The sequence below is a fragment of the Argiope bruennichi genome, chromosome 4, assembly GCF_947563725.1.
Source record: "Argiope bruennichi chromosome 4, qqArgBrue1.1, whole genome shotgun sequence".
NCBI lineage: Eukaryota > Metazoa > Arthropoda > Arachnida > Araneae > Araneidae > Argiope > Argiope bruennichi.
In genome coordinates, this window is record NC_079154.1 from 140114597 (window position 1) to 140131340 (window position 16744).

A 16744-nucleotide genomic window follows, 5' to 3' on the forward strand; every position below is an offset into this window, starting at 1 on the left:
TTTTCATATCTGTAAAGAAGAAGCCTTTGTTTCAAAATTTGTTTTACTGATAATTTAATAAAATTTCAACCTACAGTCATAGTTGTTTATTGAATTAACTGGTTAAAATGTAATTTTATATTTTATGCATGAAACTTTATTATTTGTGTAAATTTCTTTAAATCTCCTGTCTGTCTTGGACCTTGTTTATGCAATCTAAGAGTTGTGGTCCTATCAGATTTAAGATTCAAATTATTGATTTTCATTAGAACATTGATTGTAGAGAGATTGTAGACTATCCATGAAATTAGTCTTTCATTGTGGCATTATTTTTCTTTAAAAAGACTTAATACTTCATTGAATTTTAAAATGTTAAAAAAAAAGTCTATAAGATATAGCTCTTTAGCAACTGAATGTTATATTTTATTGTTTCATATGATTGTATTTCACTTACTGATTTTGGCATATTATGTTTAATATTGAAAACTGTAATTTTTGGTCTGATTTTGTCAATAAGTCTCTTGATTTATTTTCTAAATAAAGACAATGATCTTTTGTGACAAACGGTTCCAAAAAAGAATAAAATATCAATTGTATGTTCACAATTTAAAAAAAAAAATTTCATAAATGAGTTTAAAATGCTAGAAAAAAGCAATAATTGCAATAATAATTGTGTAATTTGTAAGAATAAGATGGCTTGTAATCAACTTTAATTTCAGATAATTTTATATAGTGCAGACGAATTTTATATTTTAAGCTGCAGATAAACTCATTATAAAAAGGAGACTTCCAAAAGCCTGTGGAATTGCTCAATTATTATATTAATGAATTAATATTTGTGTATAATGCAAATTGGTGTATACTTTCAGAAAGACCAAAAGATGAATTAATGACAAAGCATATAAAATTGTATAGATATTCTTAAAAGAATTATTTCTCACAAAAATAAAATTTAATTTCAAATTCTAAAATCAGAACAGTAAAGGAAATAATAGAAATCAAATTGAACAGAATTTAAATCATTTAATTATTTCTTCCAGTTTAGAGAAATTGTTTATTTTATGTATGTAAATATGTAATAGAGAAATTAATATTATTTAATAATTAATCTTTTTCTTCTGCAGAATTCCAGTAACGATGATGCTATTCTTGTACGAGCTTTAGATAGATTTTATAGAAGAGTGCAAGCAATGAACAGACTACTGCCTCACATAGATTTTACATTGTAAATTATGGATTTATTCATATTTAAAAAAATTCTCCATTGAAAATTTGTTTTATTTGAAATACCATATTTCGACCCTTTAATTTTAAAATTCAATATTTGTTTGAATTTCAGGAGAGGCATACAAATTGTTCAAAAAGCTGCTCAGGATCGCTGCAATTACTATTTGCAAAAATTAATTGAATGCTTTTCTGCTGCATTGGTGAATATGAGACAAAATATTGCTGCTCCTCGAAGTCTGGGCCAAGAAGGGACTAAAGCTTTAACTGATCTTTTAAATATTTTTGAATCTCAGATTTCTAGTAGAATAAATACTGTGCAGGCAGACTTGCAGGTACAGCTTATTTATTTTATTACTTGAGGTTAGAATTTTTATTTATGCATATTAATATATGATAATCTTGTCAAGAAAATTACTTTGTTGATTCAGTAATGGAAAAAGTAGCAGAAAAGAATGACTGACTTACTTTAAAAGATAGCAAGTTTTAATCTGGACAAAAAAAAATTTATTGAAATGAAGAGTATACAACATGTTTAATGCTCTTTCACTGAAAAAGCTTTTAGAATTACATAAATCGCTAATTTTATTGATAAATATAGAACATGTTTTATAATCTTGTTCTGTATATTACCATCATTTTATGTTGTCATGAATAGAATTCTCATAAAATTTTATCTAGGTATTCCAGAACTGCAAATTTTTTTAATAATTCAGTAACTTAGATGCTTGTTAAATCATCATTTCAAGTAGTTACTTTATTTCAATTGAATCATTTCTTATAAATTTGCATCTGTGTCAGAAATTTAAAATTCACAGTGTCCTTTTTATAGAGTGCTGAATTCTGCAGAATGCAATCAAATTTGTTGCATATAAACCTTTTTTAGGTGCTTGTGTGCTCTTAAGTCACTTTAGTATATTTGGTGTTTAAAAAAAACTGTGATAGAGTCAATTGTTAATTATTCTTAGTTTTTTAGTTATCTTTATTTACATCTAAGGAGTGGAAATTAATGAAATGTTAGTAGGCTCACCTTTTAGTACTTGAAAATGCAACTAGAATCTCACAAATTGCCTTGTCAATTTTTGGTTCGTCCTTTATTTTATTTCTTATTTACATTCTTTATATTTTAATACTGATATTATTAATTAAAACAAAATTTATTTGATCTAAGAATGTATTTCTTTCTAAAAATGAGAAATGCATGTTTGAAAATTGAATGACTAATATTAGCCCTATAATAAAAGCTGATAATTATTGTAAATCTTCAAATCAAATTATAAAAGTATAACCAGAAAGTATATGATTTTTACAATAGCTCTGTATAGACTTACATAATCATCTGTATAAAGGAAGTTCAGATCTACAGCACTCTGGGAAAACCTCATATAGATTTAAACTGCTCCAATGTGATGCCACCCCAAACCAGGATTCCTCTGCCACCAAAATGGATGATTTTTTCTTACTTTGTAGGATGATAGTGAGCTCCAAGTTCTTTCTAAATGTAAACTCTTCCAGAATGTTGATTTATCAGAGAAAAGAACTTACCTCTGTTCTTTTTATGTCCAAGAATGGTGTATTTGGTTCCACTACAAACGGACTCTCTTGTGTATAATGTTCAGAAGGAGACATTATATGGAACATCATACATAAAAGGCATATTTTGCTAGATGTCTGTATACTATTTGCCCGGAAATTATTTTCCCAGCAAAAGTGATAAAAAAAGCTATGAGCTGTCTGCCTATGTTTTAGTATATTTAATGCCATGTTATCTATCTTGCATAATTCGGCAGTCTTGCCTGAGTCTCCTGGTGAGTGTACCACATGTTTGAAATTCATTTCATTACCTTGATACTACTATCAACCTTTAACTCACATCTGAATGAGAACTGCTCATCTAAACCGTTATGAGAACTCATTTTTGCTGCATTTAGTCAAACTTGTGGGTTTTAATACAATATTCTTAGATGGTTAAATTTCAAATTCTGTAACAAAATTTATGTTAAACACAATTTAATCGAAACTGGGTGCTAACGTGTTACACCTTCTTCAGAATTTATATAATACAAATTTTATCAATTTTACTCTTATTAATTTTGAATTAATATGAGAAGTGTGCTTGTGACCATAATTTTGGACATTAGATATGTTTCTCTTATATATGTTATATATGCTGCTTTCAATAAAACATTGTCCTAGATACAATTTTCTGATTTAAGAATACTTATTTTATTTATTGGTTAATTTAGTTTACTTCCTAACCATTTTTGGTGACAAATCAGAATTATTTGTTGCCAAAAAAATTTCAAATAAATCATTTATATGTAAATGAATTTCTCATGAAGGAACTTCTAAACTGAAAATTTTATAAAATATAGCCGCTTCCAAAAAACACTGATAAGGGAAATCCTAGCACTGCTAGCCCATAATGTGTGAAGAAAGAATGCATAACTACCAATGGAAACAGTAAATAGCAACACACCAATAACAATGAAAAACGTTTATTATAGCAACTTACAAATTTAGCTCAAGGTGACCTCCAACTTGATGTTCCAATAACTGCATGCGGTACACAAGGTTTCCGACAGTGGCTCGCAGTATATAGGCATTTATTCATCTGACATATAATGTTATTTGATCTTTTAAAGTAGGAATGTCGGAGCATGTCCTTGATGCACAACACCTTTCAAGTAGCCCAACTACCAGAAATTGCCAAGATTCAGAGCAGTATTATCAGTTAATTGGTGTTATCGTATATGGATAAAATTTCAGGATCTTACACAATATCTTCTGCACCGTCGAGAAAAGGATATCTGTCGTGATATTTAATGTACACTGCTAGTATCTTGCTTATTAGCTCTCGCCTGATCCATAACGGACGTTGCAACTTCTTCAATTTGTTCCTGCTTGATAACTTTACGTCCTCGGCCTGTTTGCACACCATGAATTTCTGTTGCTCCAAATCTTTCAACCATTCTCTGTAAGTTAGTTATGGTCATCAGTCTGTAGTTTTACTGTCTGAACTGTTTTAACCACTGGTATTCACGAATAGCAGCACTGGCATTTTCATCTTGCTGATAAAACAGCTTGACTAAAAGTCGCTTTTACGTTATAAAAATTACTTATATGTTATAATATTTTTTGAAAACTTTGGCTTAACAATGCCAAAATTTCACTTGATTTTTAATTCATTAAAAAAAAATTTATCAAAAGAATCATTCATGGGCACATATTAACTCCTCCCAAAACATACCTGTACCCAATTTGATAACTAAATATAACAGCCTGTCCTGTTGACCACCAACAAACATTCTCTTTTATTAGAGTACTTAGGAATCATTTAGTTTAACTAAAAGAGACAACAAATTTTGAAAATCTTATTATTGAATATAAGAGAAAAATATATTGTATGCACATGTACCCATTTAACTCTATTTATTATTTTATAAATATGAGTTATTAATTATATTATACAAAATTTGAAAGAAAATAATTGTTATGTTGATAAAAAATAAGAGCTTAAATTTTTCTTCCTTGTGGTTTGACTTCATTTTGTTATTTAATTTCTGTCATGATAATAATTTAAATTGAATTGACATTTCAATTCAATTATTTATTTTTTAAATTCTTTTATTTAATGCGCATTTACATTTATTTAATATTTTTATTATTTTTGTAATTTTAATGATTTATTATTCACTGAGCATGATAATTATATCAAATAATGAAAAACAATTTATATATTCTTTTATTTAGTTGTTCATTCAAACTGATATAACATTTGCGATGAAAGTGCAGTTCAAAGAAGAGTTTTGCAGAGAATATGTGCGTGAAGGTGTGATTATTGCATTCCTTAGGCACATAAATAAAACATGCCAGGTAAATTATTTTCTAGATTTTCTTTAAATGTTTTTATAAATTTGTTAATTTTATGATGTGATTTTGGAAATTGTCAATAAATGTGTTTATCTTTTATTGCTTTTTCATTAAAAATAAACATATTTTTGCTTATAAAAAAATTGTTGATTTTAATTTTTTTTTTTTTTTTTTTTTTTTTTTTTTCTCTTACTATATTGATATTTTCAGGAATTCTGTTCTTATACTGAAAGAAATACTGTTCCACCTCAATTGATTTTGGTATTATCACGATTTTGTCTCAATTTGGAACAATCATCAATTAGTGAATGGGTAAGAGCAAATTCTTTTACTATGCATTCCGGTTTCAAATGTTGTAATTAATCATGCATAATATACAGTCACAGAAAAAGAAATGATTTTAAAATAACATAAAAATAAAAGATACAATTTTCAAGACTGTAATGTATACTAAACATGCTGTGTCAAAAACTTTTATAGGGAAATTGTTTACATAATTTCAGTTATACAAATTGAAATTTTATATAGTAACGCATTTATCTGATGTTGTGAATAGATTTCCCATGGGAAAATTACTTAAGTAATAGATGTATTTACCAGTAATAGTTGACATTTACTGTTAAGAAGTTGTTTCTATATTTCAATGTGTAAGATTTCAATATTCTCTGAGAGAGAGAGGTAGAGAGTGTGTAAGATTTCAATATTCTCCGAGAGAGAGAATAATTTTATTTAGTCAATAGCATTTGTTGTCATGAAATTAAATAAAATTACCACAAATCAATTAATTTACATTCCATTTGTGACTATCATGTGTATAAAGTATTTATAGAATGTTCAACTGCAACAAAATATTTCTTAATGAGTTGCTGCAGGATGACATATTATTCCCGCTTTCAATTCAAGCAAAGTCTGTATATTTCCTCTGTAGATACGATATTTCAGGAATACCCACTACCAATATTCAAGGGATTCAAATCTGGAGAATGAGGAGTTCAGGTCTAAAACTGTTTCAAAATTACCTGATCATCTCCAAAGTAAACATGAGGTAGCTCCTGCTTTTGTGGTACTATCTTTCACCGCCTATATACCTATCAATAGTAATCCCTAAACATTTGCATTCTTTTAAAGCAGGTAAATGACTTCAGCCAGTTCACAGTAGTAGACATTCACGATGAAACACCTTTTAGACCGGAAGAGTGAGTTCCTCAAAGAGAAAGAGATTAAGTATAAAATCAGAATGTAGGGGCTGTTCATGCACAGTGTCAAAGCATACAGTACTCCATACACAATAGTTCAGAGTCCACACCAACTAGAATAAAATGCACCTTAATTGGCCAAAAAATGTTCCAAGGCTGTACATTGTTAATGGCTATTATGGCCAAAAACCCCTGAACAAAATGAATCATTCTGAGTCTAAAGAATGCAAAAACTGCACCCTCTAGACCCTTGCAATGATACCATCTTAAAATGGATTGCTGAACATTTTCTACCATAGATCAAAGATAACACAAATTATGTGACAAAACTCAAGCATTCATAAAAGAATATTGGGAGCCGAATGTTATTTCAAGCACAATACTGGCAATTTCTTCCACACTTTTATTTAAAAATTCTAAAATTCGTTTCAGTAATCCTGAAATTAATTCTATTTCTGTTAGTCATCCTGTCTGCACACCCAACTCACTTCTCTTTTAACATTTGGTTATCTTTTTAATTCTTCGTAGAAGGTCCTTTACGCAAGAATTTGAAGTTCAACATTCTTTCCGTGCAGTTAAATCATTTCTGCAGTTCTGATAAACAACTTGAACATAATTGTTTGAAAAGCAAAGTTCCATTTTTCTTCTCTAAAAGCATGATGAAAAATTATTTTAATGCTTTCATTACTGGTATTTGTTAACATTTCTAATTTGCATAATTACCTTTCCATATTGTGTGAAATGCACCATCCGGTGGTCAGAATTTTTTTTTTTTTTTTTTTTTTTTGCAATTTTCTTTTCCTTGTGATCTATATAGCATATAAGCTAAGTTTCAGTGAAGTATATCAATCAGAGCAGATTCTACATAAGTTTAAGTAGATACGAGTATCAAAATTAAAATTAATGAAAGCTGGAAGATATATATGTGTCCAGTTATGTTAAACTTTATATTTCCTTTGATGTGATTATATATAATATACTGTAGTCACAATATGTTGGCATCTTATCCTTTCAATTGAAGGTATTATTATTTCATCCTTGTTATACCTTTGAGGTATTAGATTTATCTTCTGAATTTGATAATAAAGTTGCAATTTCATTGCAAATCATTTTATTTATCATTTCATTCTCAAATCATTTTATAATAATTCTCCAATTTATTTTTATCCCAACCCAGTTTTATAATCTTTCAACATTTGATTTTGTTATTAAATATAAAATATTCTTAATTCTAAGACAAAAAATTTTTTGGAAGTTATAGTTAATGCAATACTTGTAGCAGAGATAGAAAGTAATACATTTCACTACCTAAATTGCTTAGTATAAGAATGAAGCATTTAAACATGTTTTTACTAATATACAAGGGGTGTTCAAATGAAAAGGTACGAGACGTCGTAACAAGTAACAATTAAAATATTTGCCTATGCTGCTATTGAATAACGTAGCGAATCTAGGGATGCGATTGGAGTCTCCGGCGTAGATCGGAGCATGCGTGAGTGCCCGCATGCTCAGGAGAAAGCAGTGGCTCTTATAAAGTGTGTCATCCAATTGATGTGGCAATGCATGTGAAGATAGAATGGTGTTCATATTGCAAAATTCGACGATTGAGGATCCAATTTCTGACAGCAGAAGGTGTTACACCGGCCGCTGTTCATCGCCGGATGGTCACCGTATACGGTGAAGACTGTGTCAGACAAGTCAGTGAGAAAAGGGAGTGCCCGTTTTCGTGCAAGCCGTGAGTTTGGTTTATGATCCGAGATCAGACCAGGCAAACACAGTCATGACGGCCGATCTAATCGACAAAGTGGACGATCTAGTAAGAAATGATTGGTGTGTCACATTGCGAATGTTGGCGGTAAAGATGGATGTCAGCATTGGAACAGTATGGACAATTGTTCACGACAGGTTGCGTTATTGGAAGGTGTGCGCGCAGTGAGTTCCGATGCAGCTGACCGACCAGCACAAGGAATTGTGTATGGGGCTAGCACTTCAACATCTGTTTCGGTATCATGAAGACTCCGCTTTTCTGGTACGGATCGTCACAAGTGCTGAGAGTTAGTGCCATCACTATGAGTCAGGGACAAAGCGGGGCAGCATGCAGTGGAAGCATACGTCGTCACCTCCCTCTAAAAAGTTCAAAGCCGTAGCATCAGCAGCATTTTCAATGTCTAAGGTCCACTACTTGAATTCGTCGATCACAGAAGAATCATTAACTTCGATTTGTACTGTGAGACGCTCCAAAAATTATGCAGGTCCATCAAGACCGGGACTAGTCACGGAGTGTTGGTTCTGCTCCATGATAACCCGCGTCCACACGTCTCAAGGGCCAAGTGGGAGCAGCTCAAGCATCCGCCCTACAGCTCGGACGTGTCGCCCTGCGATTTTCATGTGTTTAGTCTCCTGGAAAAAACACCTGAAAGGGAAGCGTTTCAACTCGGACGGCGAACTCAAGGACGCTGTGAAGGACTGGGTCTCGTTATGGATACAGGAATTCCGGGAACAAGGAATCCTTAGGCTCGTTAATCAATGGAATTGTTGTGCTCAGGCCTATGGTGTATACTTTGAATAAAGTCTTCATTTATACCCACAGTGTCGTTTCATACTTTTTATTTGAACACCCCTTGTAGATATATGAATGTTTTATTATTCTGTGAATATGGGCAATGTGTTGGTTTCTTTTCAAAATTTGTTTACTGATTCCCACCCCTTTCCCCTACTTTTTTTCTGTTTGAAACTAGGTTTCATTGGTAGATGACAGTTTTTCTATTTCTAATGATAATGGCTTAACAAGTATATCGGATATCTGTATGGAAACAAAAGAAGTTGCTCAGGTACTGTATTTTTAGCTATATTAAAAGTTTCTGAATATTATTAGAACATAATTAAATGTAAAAAAAACATTGCCAAATTAAAAATAAATGATAAATCATAATATTTTCAAATATAAAGCTTTAATTTAATTTTGAATTTGAGATATGTTAATTTTTTGCATTTGAATTTGAGATATGTTAATTTTTTGCATTTGAATTTGAGATATATTCATGTAATTTAAATTTAAAATATAACTTTCTTCTTAAAGTATGTGTATTGGTAATCAGTGATTAAAAGGAAATTAATTACAGTGCATTCTATTGTTATTCTTTGGAGAGGAACAAAAAAAAATTTCATTTATAAAATCAATAAAATATTATTAATTAATTATATGCTATAACATAAAAAATTAAAGATATGTGAAATAATTTTAAAGTTAATGGATCATTATCAATGATAAATTTTAAAAATTTACCCGTGAATCATGCAATTAATAAGTACAAATTATAAGGGATTAATTGGCCATCTATAATATTTATTATTTTTAGAATAGCATTACAATAATAATTGATTTAGAACCTTTTTTCTCAGAAACTCATTGACCATTTTGTGAAAATACAAGGTTTGAATATATCTCAAGTAAGTTCACATTTTTTATTTACATTTATCCCTCGAAAAATATTAAGTATTTTTACTTTGTTACAAATATTTTTAAGAAATATTTTTATGCGTTGAAATTTTGCATTTTCTTAATATATCGAATATTTAAAGAAGAAAGCTTGTGAATTTGTTTGTCCCACTTCCCAATTTTGAAATTATGTTCTGTTATGAAACACACTTCTAACACTGTTCATATGAAAATGTTATAGACTAAAACAAATCTCTCAAAATGATAATAATTCCAAATATGCTGATAATTAATATATATAAGGAACTTGAAAATAAAGAAATAGCATATTCTGTAGAGAATTTGAGAATATTTTACACCAAATATAGAGAATTAATTAATAACCAAGCAAAAGCTTTGATATATTATGTTATGTCAAAAAAATAATGTATGTTTCATAGATGTTACGTAAAAGTGTAGAAACCCGTGATTGGTTAAACGCTATTGAGCCAAGGAATGTCCGAGCAGTGATGAAGCGAGTAGTGGAAGATGTCACATCAGTGGATGCTGAAGTAGGACAATTATATGAGGAAGGGATTAGACATGAAAGAAGTAGTGATTCAAGCAGGCGCACTTATCCAAGTACTGGAAGATCTCACCGATCCAAATATAATGCTTATGCTCCAAGGTATTCGCAGTTCTGATAAACTACTTAAAAGTTGATTTTTATTTATTTATTTTTGCTGTCTTAATAATGTTTAATTTAAGATATTACTAATATAAAATTAGTATCTGATGTTCAAATTCAAAACCTTTGTAACAGGAAGCAGGATATGTGTCAGTTATTTCAATTTTTAGTTCCCAAGAATTTGGAAACATATATTTTTATTAACTATTTATTTCAATTTATTTGATTGATTACAATATTCAGTTCTAATTAACATTTTAATTTACAGTAAAGTATCCTTGAACCTGGAAGGATTATAATTTGATATTTTATGAGTTGCTGAATAAGTAGTTTTTATACTTCACATTAGTTATTAATGTGCAAGTTGTAAATTGCCAATAAAATATATCAATAATTTATACCTATAAATGAAGTTTAAAAAGTTTGTTCCTTAACACTTCAAAAGATGCTTGTATTTTGTATAAATAATAATGAAAATTTTAAAAAGGAAATCTGTTTTTACTACCTGTATCTGTATTATTTTTCTTTCAATAACTAATAAATATTGATTGGGTTTTTCAGGTGTATGTATTATGTGTAATGTGTTTTTTTAATATATTTGTTGTTATTTATATTATTTATATATATGTGTGTTATTTATATTTCAGTACCATTGATAATAGCCTGATGAGCAACATCCAAAAATTATTTTCAGAAAAGATAGAGATATTCAGCACTGTTGAATTTTCCAAAGTGTCTGTCATGACCGGAATTATAAAAATAAGTTTGAAGGTATATATAAAAAGATTATTATTGTTTATTTTCTTTTGGTAAGATAGTTTAAAAGAAAAATTCTGAATTAATTTTAGAATATTACTCAGTTAGCAAAAGCTGACTGAAATTTATCTAAAATACTTAATCATTTATTGCACTCTTTAACTGCAATAATTCAAAATTTCATAATTCTTAAAACTGTTTTTATTAATCATTATTAATTAATTGATTTATTTCTTTACAATTTCTACTAATATGGCTGCTTTCAGTAAATAGAGTGAAAAATCAAACAGACTTATTTCATTTTAAATTACTGATATCTCTTTTTTATTAAGTAAGAGACTAGTTTCTTGACCAAAGGATGCATATTATCTTATATATATATATATATATATATATATATATATATATATATATATATATATATATATATATATATATATCTTACCAAAATGCCAATCTTAATGTTCGTTAAAATTTTAATAATTAAATATTTTATGCAATTTCTACTTTAATAGCTTCTTCATCAAAACATTTTAAAACTTCAAATTTTGATTATCATATAATTCATTCATAATATTATACAGGCCTTCAGTCATAACGTAATATGTATCTCTCTCATTTTCTGTTAGCACCCGTAGAATTTATGCTTTAAATTAAAGTGGAAAGAATTTATCTTCAATTCATATAATAATATTTTTTACTGAAACAAAGCATTTTTTTATAATCTGATTACTGAAAATAGAGTCACTCAGCGTTTAAACTTTATGGGCACTAAAGAATATCGTTTTTAATTTATGTAATATCTCAAGAGTTGGTCAACAAAATTTTCTTAGATTCATTATGAGCAGATCGATTCATTAACAATGTTTAAATTTAAATGCATCAAACACTAAGAAAATAAAACGAATCGTTTAAAATAAACGGTTGAAAACAGGTTTTAAAAAAACTACTTAAAAACCGATGTACTTAAAACTATAAGCATATTAAAAAATATATAACTAACATAAATACAATCTACTTACAAAAGCATGCAACTAACCCAAAAATAATTTAAATCATCCATTGATAACGTTGTCATGGCAACAATCAGAACAGAATGCGCATGCGTGAATTTTCTTCGCCGGTTACGTAACGCAAATACGTGATTTTTTCTACGCCAGTTGGGGTAACGCTATGCGGATTAGAAATTTTTAATTTCCTTTATTCTGTTTTATTTTAATTCAAAAGTACTTCAGAATGAATCTGAAAGATTGATTCATTAACAATGTTTAATTTTAAATGCATCAAACATTAAGAAAATAAACAGAAACGATTGAAATAATCCGCCGAAAAATTTTAACCCTAGCCTCATTACTGTTGGGAGAAAAAAAACTGAAGCCTTTCTCGTTTGGAAAATGGAAGATTTTTTTGGCGGAAAAGTTGGCGGTGAGGAAAATGGAAGATTTTTTTGGCGGGAAAGTTAGTTTTTAATTAATAATTAAAATTATAATTAAAAATTTGAAAAAAGGAACCCCAGGTGCACATTCCCAACCTCCAAGGTATACATGTACCAAATTTGGTAGCTGTATGTCAAATGGTCTGGCCTGTAGAGCGCCACCACACACACACACATTGAGCTTTATTATAAGTATAGATTTAATTATGGATATCCGTTTAATGAGTGATATGGTATGGTCTTTAAATATTGACTGTATAATGAGAGATTTTGTTGGATAAAATTGTATGTAATAAAAAAATAAAAAATTCTTTGAAAAATGAAATGAAGCTAATCTCTCCAGCATAGAAATCATTAACAAAGCTATTATTAGTTTATTTATAGAGCAAATATTCATTTTTTAAATAAAAGTTGTTAATTGCATGTATTAATTTGTCATATGTATTATCTGCAAGATTTTATTATTTTATTGTCGAGTATGAGAAAAAAGTAAAAAGTACATACACATGTGGATATGTGTATTTCTTTCCTAGTCCAGCTTTTTTTTTTTTTTTTTTTTTCCCAATTTTGAAAATTTTTAATGAAATGATTTTACAGTATGCAGAATTCAGTGTTTCAAATTTTATTATTAATTTATATTCCTGTCAGTCAAGAAAAAATATTAAATAAGATTTTAAGGCATAATAATAAACTGAATCACCATGAAAAAAAAAAAAAAACTTAGAACATTTTAAATTGCAATTGAGAAAATATTTTGTTGATTTTTATAGGTTTAACTTTTTTTTTTTTTTTTTTTGTAAATTATTATTTATTTTCATTAATTTCCTCCATTTTTCAAAAATGATCAATAGTGGTAGAAAAGTACCTGAATTGAGAACAAAACATTCGATTCTCTTGTTTTGTAATTCAACATTGTAGTAATGAATCATTGTAAAATCTTGTTTAACAGCACATTAAAAAAAATAATATATTTGACTTCAAATGGAGGGGGAAAAAATTAATTTTATTTTCTAAATCATCTCAGACTTTTCTAGAATGTGTACGATTAAGAACCTTCAGTAAATATGGTTTGCAGCAAGTTCAAGTGGATATTCATTACTTGCAGCTATATCTGTGGCATTTTGTAGCTGATGAAAAGTAAGTTACTCAAATCTTTTGCTTTGTAAAAAATAAAAGTGTGCTAAAAAAAGCTTTAATTTAGATAATCACATTTAACTATATTCAAAATAATTTTCTCTTTCAAACAAAAGTATGGTAAGAAAGATTTAATTTCATCCAGAAAAGTTCCATTTTGTATTATTATTTCAATAGTGCTACTTGGGTTACAGCCTATAGGTTTATAAGATTTTATTTATATTGATACTATCTGTTGACTTTATATGGATAAATTTATTGACTTTAAAAATCATTAACTGTATTGTTTATAAATAAGAAATAAAATTATCTATGAATATTTATTTAAAAGATACTTTCACATTTAAGCCTTGTTCATGTCCTCTTGGATGAAATAATGAGCAGTGCTGTCAACAGGTGTTTAGAACCTGTTTTAATGGAGCCTAGTGTAAGTTCAATATATTTTATTTATCTGCTATCAATATTGATGATTAAAAATAATAAATGATGTAAGTGTTAATAAAATACTTTTTATGTTAAAGTTTGTAAAATGATGACTTATTTACAAGTGTTAAAGGGGAAAATTGTCTGATAGTCAGTCCTCTAAGTAGTTCAAAAGGGTACCTAAAGATGTCTCTAATATGATTTTGCTATGGACTAATCAAACATTTTTTTTTCCATTTACTACATTTTTACTTTTGATATTTACAACATTTACCACTTAACTTACAATTTGTTATAAATCAATATTTTTTTTTATGAAAATGTGTTTAATAATATTAAATATCTGACTTAATGATCTAAGAGTAAATTATATGAATAAATAACTGGATTAATCCACTAGCTTTGCTGTCAGACGTATTTCAAGACTAACACACTATAACCATTAAATCATTTCTATCATACATTTGTAACAGGAAATATAAATGATTCTAATTGTTAGCATTTATCAACAGATGGAACTTTTTCAAAGGAAGGTTGCTACCAAAAGTAGTTTGATGTGATATCAATAATATTTCATTCTTGATTTTTTTTTTTTTTTTTTTTTTATTGCACTTAAAGCCACTAGCAAGCATTTCTTCTTCTCAAACATCAAACGATCTGAGATTTAACTCATTTCTACTAATAATAAAAGCAAATGTAGTACTTTTGAATCTAGAGCAACAAAACTTGATATAATTTACCTTGGAGGATCGGAAAGTGCACCTCGGTGCGCTAATTTCAAAATAATAATAATAATAACTAATTTATATGTAAGCAAATTTAAAAATTCAAAAAGAAAAAAAAATTCTTTTTTTCTGATATCAGTTTAGTTGTAATATATTTTGCTTAAATCCTGACAGTTTTTTAAATAGATATTAATGCAACAATATTTTTTTAATTTTGCATTGAAATTTAATCGCTTTCATTGTTTCTACAAATATTTAATTGTTGCTGAAATCCATTGGATCATTATTAAAAATTCTACCTTTTTATTTTTATTTTTTGTTCATTTTGTATGGCATTTTTGTAATTAAGTTTACATAAGAAAAAGGATAAAATAGTTCAAAAGTTAATTTATTAACAAACCTCTAAGAGATTAAGACAAATAAATTATTCTTGCTAGCTTTTTATAAATTTTAAATCAATGTTAAAACTATCTAGCATGCTATTGAAGTGCTTCATATATTGCAAATAAGATGTCTTGCACCATTACAAGATTCGGGATGATTTTTTTCTCGTTGTTTAACTCTCTCTCTCTGATCAGAAATCATTAATAAATTATTATTGATTTAGTAGTTTAAATTATTATATAATTTATGTAACATATAGACTAAGAAATTTTGGAATGCTCTGTATATTTATTATTTCTTTCTCCAAGATATTAATTGTAAACATTTTTATCTTGATTTAAAAAAGAAAAATTCAGTTTCTAAAACTCTGCATGATATCACTGATAAAGTGAACAGTTGAAGGATTTCAATACAATAAAAACCACTTTTTCATTTTCAGGTTGTAGATGTGATTTGTGAAAGAGGATGAATACTTTGTCTATCAATTGATCCAAATTGTTTTGTACTTAATTAGAGATAATGTGTTGTATTTATTTGATGATTTATATTTTATGAATAATAAAATTTATAATTCACTTGTTAATATATAATATAGCATTGTGTTTTACATGTGTGCTTAGAACAGTAGCATTCATAGGAGGAGCTTTTGTAGGGACTGCTGTCCTTTCAACTTTTTCAGTATATTATTTTAATCAATCATTTCTTTGGTTTTGCTTGTAATACAGCTAATCCACCAATATTCTAGAATTCTTACCTTTCATCTTTATTCGAAAAGTAAAAGTGGAAAAAGATGAATGGATGAAATTTTCTTTATCTGCTATATTCTCAAAGAAACATTGTTCCTGTTTCAGTATTATTATGATTTCCCTCCAGTTTCTTGAATTGACCATGTACATTTACAATGTGTTTCATTTTCATTAAGGTGTGTTCATTCAATGTGTTTCATTTCATTTCATTATTTAATAAAACCAGTGTCAGTGAATAGGTTTGAAATTGTATTTTAAATAATTTACCACTATTGGAAACATTTTGCGAAATTTGAAATTAGTTGATAAAAAAATTAAGATAAAAAATTAATTTTGAAATGTTATATATGATTTTTTATAAGCAAAATTATTTTACCTTCGATTTTTATTTACAAATGTTGAATACGAGGTACTTTTATAATTTCTGCAATCTTATTCTAAATCATTCATTTATTCTGAATGATGCCATTTAAGGCCTTTAATTTAGAAGGAATAAGGTAGTTTCAAGAAACTTAATTTTAAATAATATTATATATAGAGTTTTTAATGCCATATGCTTTTTTCATCCCCTCAGAATAAAGTGTAATTGTTTGAATGAATGCAACTTCTTAATGAGCAACCGTAAGTGGTTTCAGTGATAAATTTGATATTCTACTAAATTACTTATTTTCACATTTTTAAATTAATCAACATGTTAATAATTTGTGAGGGTTATTTTAATCTTAGTAATTTAATATATTATTAATTATTGACTCATCCATGT

The 16744-nt window shown here is 28.0% G+C and overlaps 1 protein-coding gene across 3 annotated transcripts in view; it reads left to right on the forward strand.

The window, feature by feature from the left end:
* LOC129965498 (vacuolar protein sorting-associated protein 51 homolog) overlaps positions 1-15818 on the forward strand; it is a 39180-nt gene extending 23362 nt beyond the window's left edge. For all 3 annotated transcript variants that reach the window (XM_056079448.1, XM_056079450.1, XM_056079449.1), the window contains 11 exons: positions 1104-1204; positions 1319-1538; positions 4957-5079; positions 5287-5388; positions 9011-9103; positions 9675-9722; positions 10152-10378; positions 11026-11149; positions 13594-13706; positions 14052-14130; positions 15675-15818. In XM_056079448.1, coding sequence (XP_055935423.1) covers positions 1104-1204; positions 1319-1538; positions 4957-5079; positions 5287-5388; positions 9011-9103; positions 9675-9722; positions 10152-10378; positions 11026-11149; positions 13594-13706; positions 14052-14130; positions 15675-15704 — 1260 coding nt within the window. In that variant the 3' untranslated portion in view covers positions 15705-15818. The remainder of the gene's footprint in view (positions 1-1103; positions 1205-1318; positions 1539-4956; positions 5080-5286; positions 5389-9010; positions 9104-9674; positions 9723-10151; positions 10379-11025; positions 11150-13593; positions 13707-14051; positions 14131-15674) is intronic.
* The last annotated feature ends 926 nt before the right edge of the window (positions 15819-16744 follow it).